The sequence below is a fragment of the Ostrinia nubilalis genome, chromosome 5 (genome assembly GCF_963855985.1).
Source record: "Ostrinia nubilalis chromosome 5, ilOstNubi1.1, whole genome shotgun sequence".
NCBI lineage: Eukaryota > Metazoa > Arthropoda > Insecta > Lepidoptera > Crambidae > Ostrinia > Ostrinia nubilalis.
Window position 1 is genome coordinate 13,548,210 of NC_087092.1, and position 23,846 is coordinate 13,572,055.

The window sequence follows — 23,846 nt, forward strand, 5'->3', positions numbered from 1 at the left end:
CTGGTAACTTAATATGTAGTGTGTTGAATAGTGAAACAAAACACGTTCCACTAACGAGTGCGCTGGATGCAAATATGTAGCGTATTTTTCGATTTAGTTCACCCTATGGGTCTGGTTGTTCATATTGAACTTTAACAAGAGTATGTCATAGGAATAACGTAGTCTACTAAAGTACCTAATTTTAAGTATTTTATCAACTGGAGATACACCTCTTACAAAAATCTTTGCCTAATTTGGTATTTCTGATGAAAGGTAAAGCTCTTTCAACAATCATTCAAAAAATCTCAGTTATACAAACCATTTTATTTACATTAAACTTACATACTAAAACTAGCAACACTTTACAGGTAACATTATAAATTAGATATGTCTAATAATAATAATTTAACAAGCAATATAATATTAATCAGGTTCAACTGTAGGTTTCACCTCCGCGAAGCAAGAGCAACCCGATATTTACCTAGGTTCTACTATAACATTACCACTATCAAATGGGTTGTTATGTTTACCTGCCTAGGTACAGTCAGCGTCAAATAATTCGTGACACCCAGAGTGTCCAATAAGTTGACAACACACTACACAAACATACTTTGCACACAAACTACTTTGGGTGTCACGATTTCACGAACTACCTATTTGACGCTGACTATACATTACATGTTAATAAAAACTCCTACGCTTTATTAATATCACAATAGGTACTAATTGAGCAATACATTGATAACTACTCAGCTAAATACCGTTGCTAGCTCATTAATATTATCAGCCTCATGAACCACACTTAATCGTATCTCAGTTATAATTAATCAATCAAAAATGATTACCTACGGAGGCTTGTTGGTAACTTTGCGATACTATATTAAGAAGTATTCGGGTCCTACGTAAGACCCGCATTTGGGGAAGTCTGAAGGAGCCTGAACAAAATCTCTTTCTTCTCCTACTTTGAGTATGAAGTCTAACCCTCTCGTCCAGTGGGTGGATCGTTCGTCCCTCATCATCCAGTAGCCAGGGTTGTCTGCCTTGAAACGTAAAGCTACCACACCAAACTTGGGAATGACTATGGTGTCCTTTATTACAGGGTCCTCAAGGTTCCGTGTAAGCAGGTTTCCATCCTCGTTCATTTGTTTCACTTCTTCCATGGTGAGGCTCTTGTTGAACTCTTTGACGCCGACCACGTAGAAGCTGTAGCCGTGGAGGTGGAATATGTGGTCTGATTCGCCACCTGTAACCAAAAGAAAGAGTTTCAAAAGAATGTTAATATGTCATACAATATGGGCCCAAATTGATTGCTCTTGCAAATAAATTGGTCAAAACACCAACCATAACTAACACAGTTTAAATCTAACATAACCGTGCGTATTTGACCTCAATATGTTATTCATAAACTGTACAGACACGGACAATTAAACTTTCTATTTATTAAAAGCCTATAAAATATTCAAACCCAATTATCGGATGGTCGTATTTCACGGTTATCGTAAAGCTATTCTAAAATTATTGTTAGTAACAACATTTACATTTACGTATTTCTGAAAGTATTTTTGTTGTGATAGACGAATTTTATGGTTTAAGGTCACGTTTACACAATACAGAAGTTTACAAAACTCACAACATGGCGTGTTTGTGACAAAGTCTTTATTGTAACACTACACAAAGCAAACAGTTATGGAACTAACACAAGCTTTGGTTGTTTTTGCTAAAAGTGAATCACTTCACAGCTTTACTCGCTTTTACACAAACTTTTTTAAGCAATTTCAGAAACAAAATGAAAAGTCAAATTAAATTGTCATCGAACTATTTTTGTTTTAAGTCTTGTTGGTCTTGTGCCTTGTAATGAAACGAAAACTCAAAACTCGATTGAAACTCAAGTACCTATTGATCCTATATTGATTTCAAGTGTAGGCTTACATTTGAGTGTCGTTTCATAATAATAATAACTAGTCTAGGAATTGTGTGTGTACTAGTATCTTTGAGGCTGTTATTTCTAAGAATAGTAGAAAATAAGGCGAGTAAACATTGCCAACAAACGACGTTAAATCTTTGTTGCCAACTCGCAAAGCTCTATGTGAGTGCACACTACGGAAAGCCTGAGTACCCACAAGAGGGAAGATGTCTCAGACGACGTAAGGCCCAATTATAAGGCCTATTCTACACCGTATGTCCCCAAATGAGCTTGCGACGAAATAACGTAGTAGGTAAGTACGCCGTGTGCGTAATTATGTGTATTGTGTGCACCGTAGCTAAAAGGAAAATTACAAAATAGACTTTCCGAGTTTCGGGAAAGTCACGTTGTAATGCTAGTCACAAACCTAACTGAAAAATATAACTATAATTTAATCATTCAGGACGAAGGGAACAAAAGTTAAAATGTACATCAAATTTCATTAGCTATGCAGAGTAATGTTATTGTCTTTAATCAGATAAAAATGTAATATGAAAATTCTTGAAACGCATAATAAATTTTAATAGATCACGATCTCTCGTGAATATAAAATGGTAAAATACTACCACTACCATAGTAGATAATGTATGTTTTAGTGTATATCGTAACAGAGCAATTTCCATCGCTGTTGCGGTTAAAAGTATTGCATGTCTCGCAATTCAGGAACAAGAAATGAATCCAATACTTGCAACATAGATTGCATAATCTATCAACGGTGGAGTACACACGCTTACACACAGTCCATCGACCTGAAAAGCACGTGCACTCATACGAGGAATTAAGAAATAGCATTTCACAAACGAACCGTCAATTAATTCGTAAGGTCAGCACCAATCATTCGAAACAAACAAATCTTACACGTCAAATTATCTATGACAATAGCGGCAGATTACAGTCTTAACTTGCATAGATATTTACTTTCACTTTTAAGAAAAGGTCTTTTAATACTTATTTGTTGTTTACGAGTGGGCAGGGCACATAGTACGCAGAAATGACGGCCTATAAACCCGATGGGGCAGCAAGGTTCTGGAGTGGAGGCCGCGTACCGGAAAACGCAGCGTAGGTAGGATGTCCACGCAAAAAGTGGACCGACGATATCATAAAGGTAAGGCGCTGGACGCAGGCCGCTACCAACCGGGCAACATGGAAAGCATTGGGGAAGGCCTATGTTCAGCAGTGGACGTCCTATGACTAAGATGATGATGATGATAATGTGTACGAGTAGGTACAATAAAGTAATTACAGATTTCTCATTAGTAGCTGGCAAATGGCGCGACCTCTCATCTACTAGGCTCGGAGCCAAACACTCGTCGTAAATATCTTGGTTAATGAATTATGATGTTACCGTGCGCATGAGTGTAATGTATATGTTTATTACAGCAGAAAATTATGATTTCTTCTTATCCTATAATAATAAAGTCCAGATTCGAGTATTTGAGGTAAGTCAGAGGTCGGTCGGTTGTTGGTTAATTAAACGGAGGACTTAATTGCCTTGAATAACAAACGATACGACGCCATTATTTATGCCACGGCGACTGGCCACTACGAAACTAAATTTCTCGAATTTCATAACTTTACACCTAAATAAATAACTTTATCTGGGGGCACGGCAGTGCCCCCACCAAGTCGAGCAAAAAAGCGGCACGGCCGTACCATCCTTTTCTCGAAGCAATTCAGGCCATTTTCGACTATTCTACACAATATTACGCGTATTATATTATTTTGTTTGTCTGAAGTCAGTCGAAGCAAACTCTAAATAAGTAACATTAATTATAAATTAGGACCTTAATTTCTTATAGAATTACCTATATTGTGATAACCGAATATATCGAACTTTAAAATCAATGTGTTACAATGCCTAATTTACCATACAATAAATTACGAAATACAAAACTGATACGCAGTAATGAAAGTCATGAATATGTATGAAGTAATTACTTATTTGTATTCGAATAGTTCACAACCCATGTTAATGATGCTTTATTATATGTAGACGTTCCAAATTAACCATTCTGAGTTAAAATCGTATTTCGTAGAAATTTTAGATAAGATACAACGTTAAAAGATACAAAAACTGTTACAAATAATTTTCAACCAATTTGAAATGCTATTTATAAGAGAAAGTTCATGTAGACAGTTTACAAATGTAGAGTCGTCCGTCTCTGATGTTATTAATACATTTTGTTTCGTAACAAGTATAATTTAAAGAGCAAAGGCTATGAATTTTGTCTTCGAGTTATTTTGAACATTGATGATGCCTTTGAAAATTTGCGACTTGATACAAGATCGATGAAGCTCTAAATTGTATAAGAAATATTATGAAAATGTATCCTATGTTTAATATGAAGTAACATTAAACTAGTAGAGGAAATCCTTTGTCCAGCAGTGGTCGTCATTTGAATGAAACGAAGACGATACTAAAGCCATTAGTTAGAGACTTAACAGTTTGCAGAAATTACTCTTTTACTTCCCGAAGCGTTCATAAAAGGTGCGAAAATGAGACATAAGCATCGATATTAACGTGTGTATTTGTCAATTTTATGGCGGCACTTAAGTTTCTCACATACGTTTTAAACACGCCGTTCGAAAGCTGAACGACACATGTTTTGCGTCCCCTGGCCGGAGGTGTTCCCTGTGTCAATATTTACCTTTCTAAACAAAGGTTGTGCAACTAATCGCTAGCAAACACCGCTTTAACACACGTTGTGGACACAGCCATTTAAAACACAATGACTTTATTTTAAGCAAAAACAACGTCGATGAACTTAGTTGAGTATTTGTGTAGATTGCGTCAAAACTTTATAATTTATTAAGCGGTTAAAAGACGCGGGACAAAATCAACTTGATTTAAAAGCAATAAAGCTGAGAGAGCTAAGAAATTACTTTGACTTTGGACCCAACAGAATCCGACTGCAACAAACACTTACATTACAAGTAGTTTGGGCAGTAAACTCTTGGATGGAAGCCTTCGGGCAGTTTGGGATCTCAACAGTGCTATTGAAAACTTTCAAGACGAGTGCGGAATGAGGGTCAGAATTGGTTAGCGTCTTAACATTCTGCTGCAGATGTTTACCCAATTACAGTAATTGGAATTACACAGTTCTATACAGTTAGCCACAAGAATAGAAATTGTAATCGGGGTTATGAAACACATCTAATATAAATCATTCAAATCAATTTATACGGAAACTCAATTTTCTATGTAAAGCATGGGTTCTACCTCATCTAATATGAAAATTTGTCACTATGTTCTTGAAGAGTGAACTAAATGTACCATATTATTATAGCAATCAATGTATTGGACTTTTATTACCAGCTACGAAAAAATCTCTCACTAATCTCCTTAGCGCATAATTTGTAAACTACAAGCGTTACCTATAACACTCGAATGCCTGTAAATGAAATTACGTACATTACGTAGTCTGAGAGTTCATAAGGCTGAACTGTGTAATGCTTTGGCGTGATTAATTCCCCTGGCGTGTGAACCCTGTAATCGCCGCAGGTGTGGGGTCAGTCAACAGCATTTTGAGTTCTGTTTGCCTTCCAAGCGAGGTGTGAATGGAGGTATAACTGATGTTCATAATATAAACAATCCTAGTTTAGGAGTACAGTTTCCTAGCATCTCGTACTTACGCGACAATATTGACGTAAAAAGGACATTAAATATCTATGCATCAATTGACTTTTTTGCTGACTACGAAAAAAGCTTTCCTTGGGCCCGTTTCGACCAAACTTTTATCCGAGAATAACTCATCTATATACGAGTATATGGTATAACTGGCACATTGACAGTTTCAGTATGGGAAATATGTCAAAACTGACGATCTATTCTGAGATTAATATTTACTCTTGTTTAGTCGAATCCACCCTTAACTGCGTAATTTGTAAACTACGAGTACAAGGGTTGCCTATAAGTTACGTTAAATGCAATTACGTACATTACGTAGGCTGGTGTAATGCTTTGGCGTGATTAACTCCCCTGGCGCGTGTGAACCCTGTAATCGCCGCAGGTGTTGGTCAGTCAACAACATTTTGAGTTCTGTTTGCCTTCGAAAGCGAGGTGTAAATGGAACAATAAATGGCTTTCATACATGATAAACAATCGAGTATATACCATTCTGTCTCGTAGTTAAGTGAATAAACTGCAATTTAAAGTACCTAGGTATCAAGAAGTAAATATTTCTGAAACTATTTTCTGAACTAGGTTTGAAGCATGATGAAATTCAACTTTTTGAAAAAAAATCCTACTGTTTAAAGACCTGGACGTAACGTTTTTTATTTCTAATCTAGCTTTATACGAGTATGTACAAAAAGTGTTTTCAATTATGGCACCTATGATACACGATCAAAACTTTCTATCACAGACCAAAATCCTCGCAGACGTAGCCGCGAGCCGAAGCTACATTATTGAAAAGATATTTCGCTATCACCGGTGCCAATACCTTTCTAGCCATTATAATAATTGCGTAAGTATGAATGTATGTCAGAGAGATATCGGATTGGTATCTGATTATGCTTACAAGTATCAGATGGAGCAGTGATTTCACTGTACTTGTAATTCTATATTTTGCAGACATCCTACAGCATGTATTTGTTTAAAAGAAACTCTCATAATTTCCTTACTTTATGAAGTACTAGCTTTTGCCCGCGGCTTCACCCGCGTGAAATTTCGTTTGTCACAGATCGTCATAAATTATAGCCTATATGTTATTCTGGATTATAAGCAATATTACTGTAAAGTTTCATCAAAATCCGTTTAGTAGTTTTTGCGTGAAAGAGTAACAAACATCCAGATATGCAGACATCCAAACTTTCGCATTTATAATATTAGTAGGAGTACCTTCATTCGTAATAGTTCAAAGCTTTATAGCTTTTTACTGAAATTCATTTGCTGAAAATTTTCCAGTAAAATAGGTACTTTTTGAATCCGTAACTTATAATTTTATCTATGAAATATTTAACAGCTAAAATCTCGAGTTAAAGTAATAAAGAAAAAGTTGCCGTGTGTGCCGTTCAGATGAGATGTCCAAACTTTGATTTTACAGTTCGTTAAACATATCTTTGACTTTGGCAGACTTTCATTGGTGTTGTAATTTGTTTTAATATAAGAAGAATTATTTTAATGTTTTTTCTGAAATTAATGGATCTCTTTTAATATAATAATTAACTGCATCAAGTAAGAACATTGCTGAAAAAATTGAGGAACTTGTCAAATCAACTAAACAATGGTTTCACAAAGAGCACAATAGAGTTAACTGGCTGATAAAGTCAAACAATATTTTTGAACCATCAAAAATGTAAGCGGGGTTCTAAAAATAAACAAATATGACATTGGAACATTTTAAAAAGCTGTAAGCCACAGAGCAACAATTCGCCGGTCGGAAGCAGAGATGCATCCGCAAACATACATGATTCAAGAGCAACCCGAGTGGCGCCGCGCTGATTCCAACCGGCGTTTATTATTCACTAGCTACAGATGTCAACAAAATGTTTTATTGAGCAACAACATGCGTTAAGACCAAACGCCAAGTTTGACGCGGTCGTAAAACTTATACTTTATGGGGAGATGGATGCTTGCGTTATTGATGAGGTACCACCGCATATATAGCTATATGTAGAGTAAAAACAAATCCACTTTAGTGCAAAGTTTAGGATTTTTTTCTCTTTGTGTTTACGTAAAAACATAGGTACATAATAAAGTCTAATCTATATATATAAAAGAAAGTCGTGTTAGTTACTCCACTTATAACTCAAGAACGGCTGAACCGATTTAGCTGAAAATTGTCAGGGAGGTAGTTTAGAGCCAGGAGAAGGACATAGGATACTTTTTATCCCGTTCGAAATTATAAAAAAAAGTCTGCTTATTTATTGCCATTAAGGCGGAACAAAGTTCGCCGGGTCAGCTAGTAAGTAGATAAGTAGTAGCACAGAATAATAATAAGTACTGTAGTAGTAGTAAGTAGGTTTTGATCCACTTTCCACTATATTTTAATTATTAAATTAATAATCTTTCGGGGAAATAAGGCGTTAAGTCACACGGTTTTAGTTTATTATGAAAATGTATTATGCACTGAAAATAGGAAGCCTTTTAAAGGCTTAGTTTCAGGCTTTTTGTTTTAGTACTGATTTTCTGTTTTGCTACCATTAGTCTGTAAGCAAAAGTTTTATGAAAAAAAATGTACTTAGGTACTGATCAAATCCTTTTTTCTATCAGTTCTTCTATCAACATTATTATAGCTGAATTATATTAAAGTAATTTAACTGAAACTAATTTCACCTACCTACTTAAATAGGTATAATTGTATTTAGTTATACGAAAACGTACAAGTAACATTAGGGATTTGAAAATCACGTCTGCAATTTCGGGAACAGGAAATTGTATATAGGATTTACACGTTCCGGCTAAATATGAAGTAATGTGAGAATGAGCGCGTAATATCGAAATACAGCAGACGGGATCGGATAGGCCCGTGCTCACCGGCTAAGCTTAGTGCCCGTTCCCACTGTGACGTCTGTATTTGTTAAATACGAGACACATTAAAATATTGTAATAGTAACCAATACATATTTTGAATATAACAAAGAAAATGCAGCACACTCACAACAGAATAAGAAGTGGTAGAAATCTTTAGTTCGCGCAATTCTCCGACTACGATGACCGTATTTCAGTTGTAGTATTAACTCGCGCTCAATGACTCTTATTTTTTTTTTTTAATTTTGTATATTCTCATTTTTAACGGCACGGTATGACTTAAGCAATGGAAACAAGCTTTATTCTGTATCGCAGATTTGCTACCAGATGCAAGATAGCCGCATAAATCAAACGAATCGCCTTTGATATGATCCAATACGCCTTTAACGCCTTGAGTTACGTTTATGTTAATGTTTACTGCGTTTCAAAGATTACGTAACACAGATTTGATATGAGCAGGTACATTTTATTAAAAAGATGTTTACATTTAGATGCTGGACCTTGGTATTGTGCAAACCACAACTTTTGAGCTTGGATGTCATTTAACAGGTTATAAAGGACAAATTGGCCATAACATCAATGTTAACAGCATTGTTGTGTTGAGAATAATAGCCAGTTCCGCTAAGGTTGAGGATTCCGGGAAACCCGGTTCACTTTCCATCAAGTAAAATTCAGTTTCTCCGTTGTATAATAAAAGGGAATACCCATTTAAAACCAATACAATTTATTTCCAAGAAAACGCAAATTGAGAACATCTAAGTTTCGTTTGTTATGTTAGAACCTATATCAAAAGCATTTATGGCTCGGATAAAGATATTCATTGTGATTGTTCATGAAACTAAGTTGAAACGCCCTTGTAACTCGAACCCTTCGTGCCCTATTCACTGGTTCCGTAGTCAAGGCAACTGAGCCCAGCTCGAGTTCCAATTCGCTTAAACTTTGAGGACATTTATTCACGAGAGAATAAAAAGGTGTAAGTATACATACATACATAAGTACCTATATTCTTTTTATCACATCAACACTTAACTTGTTAAGTGAGGCATCATTGATAAAGGTTTAAGTGATAAAGGAAGATTCTAAGGTACGAATGTCGCACACACATCGCATCATTATTTATAATCATAGAGTCGGAATTCGCTGAAAACAATAAAACTGAAGATTCAAAGTGCTCTAAAATCGAATGAATAAGCCTGTATTGAGATCTTTTTTAATTTCACATGACACATTTAATTTTATCACTACCGACTTCAAAAAGCAGTTGGATATGATATTACTAACTGTAAAACGGAAGCGAATGAATGAGTGACACTATTATTGTGACGTCATACATAGGTATAAGCAACTAAACCTATCTAAACTCGCGTCTCATCTCATGCATTTTGACAAGGCTTGTCTCAAACCTTCCTATTCTACTAAAGAAAATGTTTTCTCACCTTGATCGAACATGATCATCTCCACGGTAGAATGCAGGGGTACATTCTTGACGTGCACGCACTCGTCTCCTTCCCCTGGTCCTTGGGGGCACATGGTGCCTGAGGCCACGTCTCCTCCCTGGGTCAGGAGAGGAGACGCGGGGTATGTGAACCGGTGGCCGTCCGTCTGACCCCAGCTCTCTGCAACAATTAGGTAAATGTTCAGTTTTTATCGCAGCAAAAGATACGTTTTTGTGGGACAATAAGATGTTACTAAAATGTTTCTTAGAAATGACGATATCGGGTAACCCCAGTGGTTAGCTATAATACAGACCTATAAATATGATTACAAATTCCAGGGAAAGCATGGCTATTATTAAGGACAATAGTATGCTAATTCACAATAATTTTGCAGCAATGATTTAACAATTTTTTCAATAAAAAGCAATGATGCACAATGGCTGGACTTAACGCCGTTTCTTTAATAAACTCATAAATCATCTACGTTATCAACATGCGAATATAACTTGGCTGCTCTTATAAAAAATGTAAAACCTTTTTCTACTTTGCCCCATAAATGATTTTCACCGCCACGTAAATCATAATTCATTTGACAAGTTATTGCCACGCAGGAAAATAAAACCTTCAAAATGTACGTGAAATTCGAATAAAGCTGATATGCCCGAGGGATATGAAGGGAACACTATCGGGACAGTAACGACAAATTGTTGGTAACGGTATCAGTGCGTCTGATATTGTTTGGTCAAATGATTAATGATTGTGGGAGTCGAATTGCGATCAGCTAGGTACCTTGAATAATAGGTTTTTAATATCATGTGATAAAAAATATAGAAAAATAATTATCTCATTTTTCAATAAGCTGCGTACTGTTTTTATAATTTTTAATGAATTTTCCGATGTTAATTTAGTTTTTCTTTCATAATATAATGATACGAAATATTTAGGTTAACCCTGAATGATAAAATAATTAGGGTAAATGTGTTGCTAACAGTGTACCTAGGCGTCCAGACTAAGAAAAAAGAGCTTTCGTTTGGATGACAATGCAATATTCGGTGGATGGGTATCATCTACTAATTAATTATTATTGATCAGATGATAAAAAGCCATTGGAATTGTTTTATGAATCATTTTTTAATTTCACTTGTCATAGAACAGTTGTAAAGCACTAATATTGCCAGTCTACTATTCAACTGATCAGTTGATAAAAAGCCAGTTATTAATTGGGATTGTTTTATGAATCATTTTTCAATTTCACTTGTCATAGAGGAGCAGATATGAAACTAATACTGCCAATCAATACTATCGCTTTAATCTGTTTCTAAGACCACAGTATAGTTATTAGTTATGCCCCTAAGCGACAACTAGTCGGAAACCGTTTGGAGAACAATAGACTGCAAGTTAAATGAAGGCGGCTACTGCATGAAGATTACTAGTTGTAAACTTAGTAACTTCACGAAGCAGGAGCCGCATACGTATTCATAAACTCCTGCATGAGAAGCCGCCTTGCCCCAGTTTATCAACTGCACATAACGTGTAGGTATAAGATTCTGAATAATTCCACAATGTTGCAAGTATAATTAATATAATTTATACGTTCGTTCTTTCGTTCGTTCGTTTCAGCCGAAAGACGTCCACTGCTGGACAAAGGCTTCTCCCAAGGATTTACACAAAGACGCTACTTCTGCGACTGACTGCCCACGCTACGTCTTCCGGCGTATAATTTATACGACTCTGATTTATTTACCCGCATGAGAAGGTATATTAAAGTTCACGTTTTTAAGATGAAGGGTGTATTCAAAGGCACATAAAGGAGTTTATATCTTTTCATTCGATTGAACGTAAAGATTAAAAACCTCAGGAATACATTGGCGTTCTGCATCGTTAATGCTAATGGCTTTTTTATACAAATTAAATTAAAGTACTTGAATAATCCTAAGTTTAATCCACTTGTCCCTTTAAGTAACACTTGATGTTTTATTGTCTTACTCACAAGGCAAACTAAGTATGTAGATAAAAACTACCTACATAGATAAATCTAAGTCCAGTATAAAGTGAATCAAAGCTTGATTAATCTCAATAGAAGAATGTTTCTGTGTGCAAGTTTTGCAACAAATAAAGCTTTTCTAAACAACCATCCTGTAGTTATACTTGTAGGTAGATATCAATTCAACTTACAACCAAAATGAAAGTTTTCACTTCTTAGTCAAGTGGCACAAATGAGAGCCTATTATCATTAATTAGTTAAGCAGTTTATATAACTAATGTATATTTTAAAACTTATGAATATGCAATTGAGTAGAAAGAATTCTACAAAAACATTTTACTCACTAGTGTACCAATCTAATTTGTAAATAAATACTGAACCAGAAAAATAGTAAATAAAGTAAAACAATAATTAGTACGTACTTATAAAACAAACTAATTTAGGTATTACAAACATCTGCACACGTCGTACCTTTATGACAATGTACGAATGCGTTAGCCTTCAAGGGCGGATTCGACTAAACAAGAGTAAATATTAATCTCAGAATAAATCGTCAGTTTTGACATATTTCCTGTTATATTCGTCAATGTATCAGTTATACCAAGAGTTATTCTCGGATAAAATTTTGGTCGAATCGCCCCAACTCTACTAAAGCTCCTTATATCGTGCTTAAAGCATTTATCCATCATAGAATATTAGCCATTATACCAATGAAATAAGATATCATAATTATGCTATCGTGACGACGTTTCCAAGGCTGCCTTCACGCTTTCTCCGCAGGCTAGTGTAACGTACGTGTCTATCTAATGCATTATAATAATGATTTAGACTTTTTTGGAGCTTTTACTTAGCCACTTCGATTTCGTGCAATAACATTATTATTATCTAGTACACGTTAATGAATTGTTTATTGCGTGCATAAATAACTATAAAGTAATGTAAAGCTTGTATGATTAAGCTCAAAACTCGAATAACAGAATTCCTCATAATAAATCCAATCATTATCTTGGATAAGATTTAAAATATTACGAGTAACTTATGTCAGTTCAAGCTTTTGATAACTACTTATTCGCAATGCACAAAAAAGTATTTACTATCTTTAGGCGCCATAACATTAAAACAAACACTCCTAAAAAGAAATAAAAACATCTACGTTCATTGAAGTACTTATTATTATTCTGTGATTGAACTTCGACATTCACTTGAGTTCCGAGACACGTGCCGCTGCATACATCGAAACGTTTTCTTGGATTTTCAAAATCAAGTTACTTAGCGAGCACAACATTTTGTTAGTGTACCTCGCCCCCTTCAACTCTCGCGCTGCCAATCGATTGAATCAATTACGAGAATGACAAAGACGGAAGGAAAACGTGGGACATTATTGGGAACCCGACCCTGACATAATCGAGTATTGTATGGAAAATAATAACCAGCCCCATACAGTCGAGTGTAGAGCGTGCGTTCGTCTCAGAACTCTTGCTCTTGTTCCCTTGGTATAAGTATGAAATTATTTTGTTCTTGACTTACGTGTTTTTGTTGTTGACTGTTCAGTGAAGCACTGATATGATTAAGAAAATTTCGTGCCGCTCGAATGTAAACAAAGTGTGAGTAACCAGACAGGCTTTATCGATCTTCCGTGACATCTATCGAAGTATTTTATTATTTATCAATATTTTTTATTGAATTCATTAATGTATTTTATCTCTAACTAGCGGCTGCCCGTGACTTTGTACTCGAAGAACCCGTTTTACCCCTTTAGGAGTTGAATTTTGCAAAATCCCGCCATAATGTAAGTGAGTACCTACATTCTAAATGGAACCCCCATGCAAAATTTGAGACTCCTAGCACTTGTAGTTAATGAGATTTGGTGATGAGTGAGTCAGTCAGTGACCTTTTGCTGTAGATTCATAGTACTCTGTGTAATGCTAAAAGGCCTAGCCTAGGCCTTAAAAGTATATTCCCGCACCTCACTGAAACTGATCTGAAATGCACTGAAAACACTTTATACATGCACCGTGATGAACATCACTTAACAAAGCTACGCCAAACAACCGGGAGCAGAAGCACACTCGATGTTTTCCACTTCACGTTTCAAAACCACTGGAAGCTCTTGTGCTGTTTTATTGACTTTGTTCAGTAAAGCTGTTTCGATTGATTTGTGCTTTAGGTATTACCAATACTTATGTATAGTTAGATTCGTAAATACTAAGGCTGGGTTGCACCACCTAACTATGACTGTAACTATAACGATAACCGGTGGTTTTTGTATGGAGTTTGACAGATTTTTGACGTTTGTCAAAGTTAAAGTAAGATGGTGCAACCCAGCCTAAGTAATTGATCTTAATCTGACTATGCTGTAATAGGTAAGTTGTAGTTTGAAGCACTCTTATTCAATGTTTACGATAACTTACAATGATTATGGTGGCTATGTAAACTTAAATTGATTTGATTACAATTCTCTAATTATTAAAAGATTAAGGGACAATCTAATCTTAATATATTATAACTCAAAGATGACTGACTGACTGATATAGTGATCTATCAACGCACACAAACCACTGGACGGGTCGGGCTGAAAGGCATGCAGGTAGATGTTATGACGTAGGCATTCGCTAAGAAAGGATTTTACGAAACTTCACCTTCAACTTCACAATAAGTGGGGTTAAACGGGTTCCACGCGTACGAAATCGCGGGCGGCCGCTAGTCTAGTCTAGCTATATTACTGTAACTAATCTGGTTAAATATTTGGTACATAGAACCGCAGATCACCTAAAATTTGACACTTAACAGTTACGAGAGTAAAAGCAATGAGTGTAGTTATAGTCTTCGTGACACCCTAAGTAGCCAAAAAGCTCGCAACACGTCTTTGTAAAAGAATAAGGTGGTGTCACCCACTTTTTGGCTACTTATGATGCCACGAACTATTTGACGCTGACTGTACCTACTTAAAAGGCTGCGAATGCAATGAAATCCCGAGCATCCACTTTTGTCTCACAAAAGAACGGGAGCGATTGCACTCCAACTTATTTGCATAAACCCAACCTCTTTTATACCTCATTCTGTTTTAAAGGTTTTGTTTGGCAATTAATCTTATTTTCTTCGAAAACCGTAATAAACTTTGTATCAGAAAATCTTACTAGCTGGCTTCATAAGAACTATGCAACATTATTTCGTCGTAGCAAACCAAAACATTGTAGAAATCTACTATATAAAAATAAGTCGGGTTTTCCTCCCTGACGCTATAACTCCAGAACGCACGAACCGATTTCCACGGTTTTGCATTCGTTGGAAAGGTCTCGGGCTCCGTGAGGTTTATAGCAAAGAAAATTCGGGAAAAGGGGGTAAAACGGGATCCACGCGTACGAAGTCGCGGGCGGCCGCTAGTACGGTATATATTTAATAAAGTAGCAATTTAGCTGCCAACCTAAATACCCGACAAACTCATTACGTTAACAATAAACTAAACGCTGAACGAGCGACTGAAAATGCATATTTTACTTCCAGCTAACATGCTCAGTAATTAAGCCTAAACATGCATGCATACAATACAATTCAGCTCGAAAACAATTCACCGTCAACAAGGGACAGGGAGAATAGGAGAATGCCGGGAATTTCAAACAACCTGCCTCTAACAAGGTAAAAAGTCAAAGCTCGATTCATATACGCAATACATAAGTATTTCTTTGTACAGTCAGCGTAAAATTTGTGACACCCAAAGTGGTCAAAAAGTTGACTTCTTCTTCTTATTCGTTTCGCTCTTGGCAGAGCGATCGTGGTCACGTTACGGCGTTGTTCAAATCGGTTGTAGAGGCGGATACAACTCTCCGCACGATCTCCCGCCATCTCTCTCTGTTGCCAGACTATCTGGTGCGCAAAAAGTTGACAGCACAACCTCATTTCAAATGTAACAAAGATGTCTTGCGAACTTTTTGGCTACTCTGGGTGTCACGAACTATTTGACGCTGACTGTGCTAAGGGTACATTATAGGCTGTGTTAATCCCAGATATGGCTCAAAAAACTGTTGATAGGTATCAACAACTCATATAGTTGATTGCGAGCGAAGGAGCAGATGTGCCCAGAAGATCGCAAAAGTTGTAGTAGGTAGTCGACAAAGTAACAATATCGTTGACGTTTAATAACAATAAAACATCATTTAGGCCCATTTTCTAATTCAAAACAGTTGAAACCTAGAAGTCTAATTCTATGAACCTATACCACAATTATGTGAATGGGATTTTAAGGCCGTTGTAACATCTCATGTGATGTGTGTGAAAATCGGCCTTATGACATAATAGACCTACATACAAACAGAAAAATCATATTGTATGACCTTATTGCGTATGATGATGTATTTTATGTAACATTTTATGTAAGTATGTACCAGATAAATGTAACAAAGTAGGTTGTTTGCAGATTACTTTAAACTACCTCTACTCATATATAGGTACCTTGGAATTTCACTTTCTATTCATTTGATTTTATCCTAAGCCTAGGACATAATGCGCAATTGTTATGATACTCTCCCACCAGTCCAGTACAGAAAATAAGAAAACATAAATCGTGAGATCATTTAAGTTTCTCAAAATTACTGCCGATAATTTTGTTTAATAGCCCAGTAACATTCAGTGCTCCTCCCAAACAGCCTCAAGTACCATCATTATGGGCAATGAAACACAAAACTACTTTCCAACAAAATTAAGGAAGCTGTTGCCATCTGCTTCTCCATTTCACAAACTAATTAATAGCCGAGGAGGTGACTTTCCGAGCCTGTTAAATATTTAACGAACGAAAACTCAGGTAATATAAAAACCGATAACAATAAGCGTCTCAAAACAAAACTTTTGCCATTTCATGAGAAATTGAGAAGTCAAAAAGTATTGTTTCGGGATGATTGATTGTTATGATGACTAAAGCTCTTATCCTATTTTTAGAATAGCTTTTTTTACAAATATGTTTGCTGTTTCGTACCAAATAAACATACTTATCTCTTTCTTCGAGATATCTAGCCACTTACATTAGAAATTAAACCTCACATAAAGTAAAAGTGTTTAGGTTTAGTCGTCCAAAAGTAGGTATCTAACCAGTTATTCTATCTTTTTACTGCACAGTGAATTCGCGTTGATTTCTAAAACGACGCCATAAAATGTGAAAACGTCAATTGCAAATGAAGGCGGCTTATATTTAGCCGAGGCGTTATAATCTAGCCATATTATTTGCGGTCGCGCGTCGTTAAATTCGTATATACAGGGGTGTCAAATAAATTACAAAATGTTTTAGATATATTATTGTAGCTGACTGTACATTTTAGCTAATTTTCGTAACAGAGCTGACGTTGAAAAGAGCATTCAACAATGCCAGTTAGCATTGCTAGGCCTGATTGACGCCCAATTTTCAGTATATCTGGTGTCACGTTCCGATTTACCGAATCCGATCACGAATTCAAATGTCCCGATTTTTTACCCACTTTATTGACACTTTTTTCACAAACCCTAACTGGCCATTATTTTTATGACCCGTCCTGGTAATTAACACACTGTACGGCAACCAACACTGGTAAACCATGATAATACGAACGGCTCTTATTTTTATATCCTTAGTGTAATACAATGTTTGTTTCATCAGTTGCTTACTTTTGAACTAGCGTGCACAGAGTAAAAATTTCCAAGGATATTTATTTCTGAATTCTGAAGTTGTGAATTTTCCAGACCACTTATAGGTATTCTTTTAAACAAAGCACTTTTTTCATAGCTAATGGCTGTAGTTTCTAAAACAATCACGACTAATCGTTTGAAGAACGAGCGCCGACAAATGACAGCCCTGTCCGCTACGATTCACTTTCCTCGACACACGCTAAAAGCTCGATCGAACTTATTCTTTGTGCTTTCGAATCACGAGCGGGGGTTCGGGGAACAGACAAAGAAATGACCCTAATTGAAACAGCACAATTGGGGTAAATGAAAGAATGACGTCACGGCACGTTTTGTTGCCATTTTTGATGAAAATGTAAATACTTTTGTTACAAAGACTTTTTAATGAAGTAAAAGCAAGCGAATATACAAAAATACACCCAATTGAGTACTTAAATACTTCAAAGGTTTCTTTATTTATTGCTGTTACTTAAATTGTTTATTTATTTATCAAGAATGATAAACACGTAAACATGTAAAAACATCACTGTGTAAAAATGTAATAATCATAGTTTGTGGAAATCTACATAATTATTTTTTAAACAAAATTCTATAACTAATTTATAATCCCTAAAAGACGTTTTTATTGACGTCATTAATTAGCGAAACGTTGTAGACATATAAAAATGAATGTCGGTTAAAAGTTGCAATAGCAGAATATGCGAGAACGAATCGATAACAAGCGATTGTGTCCGTCCGAACAGCCGTGAAAGGGCATGCGAGTTGCAATCGCTAACCGCAGCTGACGCAAGTGATTCGATGAAGATTTCCATAAAAATAACGTTTCTGTAGACAAAATCATAACCAGCTAAATTCTGTAGTCTTATGTGATTGCAATAGTAGCGAATATAGCGATTTTGCAATAAAAATGACGACTGCTCTGGTCAAAAAGTTGGCAACACAATCTTATTTCGATCGTAACAAAGATGCGTTTTTTGGCTATTTTGGGTGTCACAAACTATTGAAGCTGACTGTACCTTAACATTGTTGTGCTGTTGTAAGGTGGTAGGTACAGTCAGCGTCAAATAGTTTGTGACACCCAAAATGGCCAAAAAACGCATCTTTGAAGTTGAAGTTGATAACACAACCTTATTTCAATTGTAACATAGCCGTCTTGCGAACTTATTGGCTACTTAGGGCCTCACGAACTATTTGAAGCTGACTGTACAGAGGTTGATTTCCAGTTAAGTCAATGTTAAAAACATGTACTCTAGGAGTCTAGGTAACACAACGAATGGGGTCAACGGGTCTCCAGGGATTAATTCTTAACAATTAACATTGTGAGTATTCACTGTAGGCACAAATTGAATTATACGTTGCCGTAATAACTAAAATATATTTCTTAAGCACCAAACATTTTATTTTTAGAATTGTTTACTACGTGTGGTAGCTCAATTAACAACCCGTGTGAACCACCAACGTCTCGAAACTCAATTTTCTATGCTCTCTGCGCATCTGAATAACGTAATAAAAATATCTAAATTATTTTTAGAATAGACAGTCATATCGATTGCGTTCATGAACCTTTCTCTCAGTATTTATGAGGTATATTTTATAGCGCCTAAACTAAAGGCAGTATCGTCTAAAACTAAGACTCGTCTAGACTAAAACCTTCCTTCCAAATTACATGAGTTTATCGAATATTAATCCATGTTGTCTAGAGGCTCAATATCACAATAATCGTACCTGCCCTATTGTTTCGGCATCTATTTCTACATATGTACATGAACTTTAACTCTGATCCTATTCTATGCTTCATACCTACGATGATTTGAGACAAAACTAACAGGTTTTACAGCTCATAATCGCAAACTACGCGAAATTGCAACCTCATTTACTTTTTATAAAACGTAACAGTAATATTATTAGTACGGAAGCTATTCTCAAACCCACTCGAAAGTACATTCGTAATGGAGGTCTGTAGACGCAGTTTGTAGAGCGTGAATAATTTCGTTAAGAACAATGGCGTCCGAATCTGGTTAAAGGGTTAATTAACCATCGTGGACATGCTACAATCAAGCGCACCTTAAATAATAATTTAGGTAGCCTCTACCTACCAAACAAACAACTTAAGCACCTCATCTAAGAATCTTCAAAGAGTTCTATTAATTAAAACGACTATCACACTCAAATTGTAGCTTTTACAATGCAAAGAGTTCGACTTTACCACTAGAAATTATAAAAAAATGCGCAAAATAGAAGTTTTATAACCAGTTAGTTAACCCCTAACTTGGATGACCCAGTACACCTGATCACAGACACAGTTTTAGCAAAATATTTCATAAAAACTAATAAAACCTCACAGAGATACTGTTATCCACATTTTTCTAGTTTACATCGTCACGACCAAATCCATTCCACTCTTCGTACCGTGGTTACGAAATACCTCGACCTACTAACAGCACTCTTTAGACTGACTTGCGCAATAATTGCCATAAAAGTCGTTTCGAAGATATTTTATGCTCAAGAGCAAAATCATAAATTACTCCCAAATTATTTTCGTTCAAGTAACCTTACATGTCCAGAATTCATTAACAACAAAATAAAAGTAGGAGAGAATTTATAGCGCAAATAAAATGGTCGTGCTCTCATAACTAATTAGGTATAGTTTCAACAAGTGAGAGTAACATAATTGAATTTGATCTAAATTCTATAGCCGGTTTGAAGCTCGATTGAAACCATGTGCCTATAACAAGTCTGCGTTAAGACAGATAATTTCATTTCCATTTATAACATTTTATATCTATAAAAACTTTTTTCGAAAGCTGTCTTTCCCATTTCATTCAAAGACTGGGTCTAGCTAAATCGATCTTAATGTAAGCCCACGCTAAAACTAAATTTGAAATGAAGCTTGTGTATTTCAATATTATTTTAGTTTCGTATTGTATTTTAGGTATCAGTTCAATTAGCTAACCAAATACAATTTTGCAAACTAAAACTAATGATTTAAAGGAATGAACTCGACATGGATTGATAATATAATACAACTAGCTAAACAATACAACCCACCCAGCACCCTTGTATTTTAACAAAATTAAATTCAGTACCTATTATAAATTATTCATGACGTCAGAGTTTAAGATCACCTAAGTATGTGTATAAAAATATTTCTGACCGTCTGTCACTGGCATTATTTCATTGTTTGAATTTATCATTCATTGGTGGAATTATCATGATTAGATAAATCCTTATTCCAGTGTAATAATATGTGGTTTTATATGGTATTACGTATAACTGGTATAACATACAATTAATTGACCCAAAAATATCAATTCTGTGATGACACTTATTGTGATCTACTTACTTCGATGTAGCAACGCGTTTTGTGTAAAGGACGTTGGTCTACAAACCTGTGACTACTGGAGCATCCAATGACCCGCATTCAGGCAACATACGATAGATAGGTAGGTGTATTTTCTTTTTTTATTTTCTTTATTTATTTGAATATTATGTTGTTATCCCGTAGGAATTGTGAACCATTGAATATGCCGTTTAGTTCAGAATTGTTTTAGTGCAGGCACTCTAAACAATTGAGGGTAGGATATCGTAATACAAGGTAGAGCAATTATGACCGTACAGAGCTCTACCGTGATTAACTACTCGTAACTGTAATTACGGAAAGGAAGGTTCCACATATAAATAATGACCATCCTCGTAACATAATTATCGAGCGACGTAATAGACGTAGCAAGATCTATGCTTACACTATAAATTCGCTCCGAAAGAGTTAGCCAGAATGTATAATTTATTACTCACCGACTCGTTTTGCTGAAATTTGTCTCGTGGAGTAATTGAAAGGCACGTAGATGGTCTCGTCGAGCGGCCCAGTCAGCGCCGTCGGCAAGGGAGCCGCTGCGCGCACTTCGCTCAGGCACAACATATCCTCATCCTTGCACCGGTCACTTGTAACACTTGAAAATTCACGGGCCACTTCAAGAACTACATCCTCATCCTTATGCAACACTTTCGACTCCTTAGTCTCATACACTAGCTCGCCGAAGCCTTCTAAATTTTCTTGGCACGATTTGTCAGCTACGACCGTAATCGGATACGCCCTCGGCGCCCTTTTGGTCTCCAGAATAAAATCTGCTCGTTCACCCCTGCCCAACTTAATAGATTTAACCTGTTGCGGCTCTATTCGGTGCCCATCCAATGCCACGAGATTCAACGTATGTTGATCGATCGAAAATGTCACAGAACAACTTTTAGATCCGCCGCCGTATGCCAGCCTGAATCGATATCGTTTCCCGTATTCGACGTTGAACTTGGACAGAGGTGCGTCTGGTGACTCGGGGGTTCTGCCTCGTCCGTTTATGAGGAGCGATTCAGCATTGGGTACGTTGGACATCATACCAGCGAGGGGGCCCATGGAGTGTCCCCATTCGGCTATGAAAATCGTATGCTCGGTGGCGTCTACGTCATATAGCTTGCTAAGTGGATCGAGTCGAGGGGATTGGCGAACGACGAACGCACCAGCGAGGCCATCGGCGGCGTCAGCTGCTGAATGGGCGTGGTACATATGGGTGCCGACGGCGGAGGCGCGGAATTTGTATTGGAAGGTGGTGTACGCCGGTTGGGGACACTGGGTGAGCATAGGAGCTCCATCCATGAAAGGGGTTTCTTTCTGGGGCTGCCCGCGCCAGTGTATGGAGAGCGCATGGGCGGGCGCACGATGCACGACGTCCACGACGAGGATGTCGTTCTCGCAGACGTGCAGCGCGGGCGCGGGCAGCGCGCGGTTGGCGGATAGGACCCCACGCACGCGCCCGTCCGCTGATATGCACATCGCGGGACAATCGCCACCATCTTTATCTGCACAGCTGCCGCAGGATCTGGAAATCCAGATTTATAAATTAACAAAAGTTAACAATGGTAGGTACCTACACCTCACTTTAATCAAAACAAACCTTGAGTCGGAATTACAACCAAGTATTGTTTCAGAAACTAATTTACATTTGTTCAACATCTACTGTCTAGAAAATCTTGAGTACTTACTTGCTTAGTGTTTTGTAAACTTCTATGACTAGTTTTACGCGACATATCATGGGCCAGTCTAGTTCATGGCATTCTCGATCGCAGTTTTCGAAGTATTCCTCTGTAAATGAAATAAAATACACAACATTATTTATTTATTTATTTAAAGACTTTATTGCACACATATAAGAATGTTCCGTACAAAAAGGCGAGCTTAATGCCATAAGGCATTCTCTTTGATAAATAAGTTTGCACTTTGAAAGCCAGCGGTTGCGTGTTCGATTCCGCAAAGTTATGAATAGTATTTCAGCATTCACTGGATAAAAACTATAGTAACTAACTAATGGGCTATGAAACCAATTTTAACAAAATACCTTAGGTACTCAAAATATGTACCCAAGTCAAACAATTATTCATAAATATTCATAAATTATAAGTACCTGGCATCGGCGTATAATGAACAACAACAACAACGCCGGCTATAATAACAGACAGCACTAGTATCCTCTGCAAGGACATCAGCATGTAATTAGGTTTCTGCACTGGCACGATCTGTTCCGCCTTTTTTTCGGACTCCATGATAGCGGACTCTTTGGATCAAATTAAAAAAAAAAAACAGTTTTCCCGCGCAAAGTTACATGTTTGTGTTAACGCGATTGTGGGTCAATGGGCTGAACGCGACCACGCGAGCCGGCCAACAGCTGGGGACTGGTGGCTGGTGAATGGCCCCGTGGGCGCTTGATGCAACACTGCACCATCAGACCATGCCGCGGACCCAAACTGGATAAATTCGGAAGTAAATTGCCAAGCGAGCTCTCTCTCGGAACCTGGCAGTTGCGTCATCTCGCATTATGCAAGCGATGTAAACTCAAGCCTATTTACGAGTTACGTGGTTGAACTAAATACCTAGTTCCATCAATAATACTTGCTTGAAAAGGTTTTACTGTTGTACAGGTCTCGTAATTACAAACCTTTTAATTACCTACTGTGTATACAATGTTATTTTGAGTAGGTACCTAAGTAAAGTACCTACTTACACTTCCTGTAAAAAATGTTCGTAGGACTACCACAATGCACTTTTTAAGTTAAGGTTCAATTTATGTACTAGTACATAAATGGTACATTTGTTTTTAAACTAAAACTAGGAAGTTAGGTTCCTATTTTAGAAAATTCAGCATTGTCTTATGGTCTAATGGTTAAAGTTGATTTATGTATCTCGGGAGGTTCTGTGTTTGTAGGTGGTAGGTATACTTACCTACGTAGGTACCAGTATATTGTTCCTAGTTTTGTAAATGTTACGTTGTGTTTTGAAAGGCACGCCTCTGTGCCTCTGTTGTCTAATGGTAAGAA

At 36.7% G+C, this 23,846-nt stretch overlaps 1 protein-coding gene across 1 annotated transcript; it reads right to left on the reverse strand.

Annotated features, from left to right (window-relative positions):
* Positions 1-282: 282 nt before the first annotated feature.
* LOC135072282 (uncharacterized) lies at positions 283-23,278 on the reverse strand. The gene is made up of 5 exons (XM_063966222.1): positions 22,937-23,278; positions 22,518-22,617; positions 21,279-22,354; positions 9,851-10,030; positions 283-1,222 (listed from the first exon to the last, which is right to left on the reverse strand). The coding sequence occupies exons 1-5, from the start codon at positions 23,073-23,075 to the stop codon at positions 855-857; spliced, it is 1,863 nt and encodes a 620-aa protein (XP_063822292.1). The 5' UTR covers positions 23,076-23,278; the 3' UTR covers positions 283-854.
* Positions 23,279-23,846: the final 568 nt, after the last annotated feature.

What these genes read in the sequence shown, in the direction of transcription:
- LOC135072282 (XM_063966222.1), bottom strand. Translation starts at nt 23,075, where the DNA reads ATGGAGTCCGAAAAAAAGGCGGAACAGATCGTGCCAGTGCAGAAACCT. An exon ending in TCATTATACGCCGATGCCAG is followed by an intron (nt 22,618 to 22,936) that starts GTACTTATAATT and finishes TTTCATTTACAG; the next exon opens with AGGAATACTTCGAAAACTGC. An exon ending in AATTTCAGCAAAACGAGTCG is followed by an intron (nt 10,031 to 21,278) that starts GTGAGTAATAAA and finishes TAATTGTTGCAG; the next exon opens with AGAGCTGGGGTCAGACGGAC.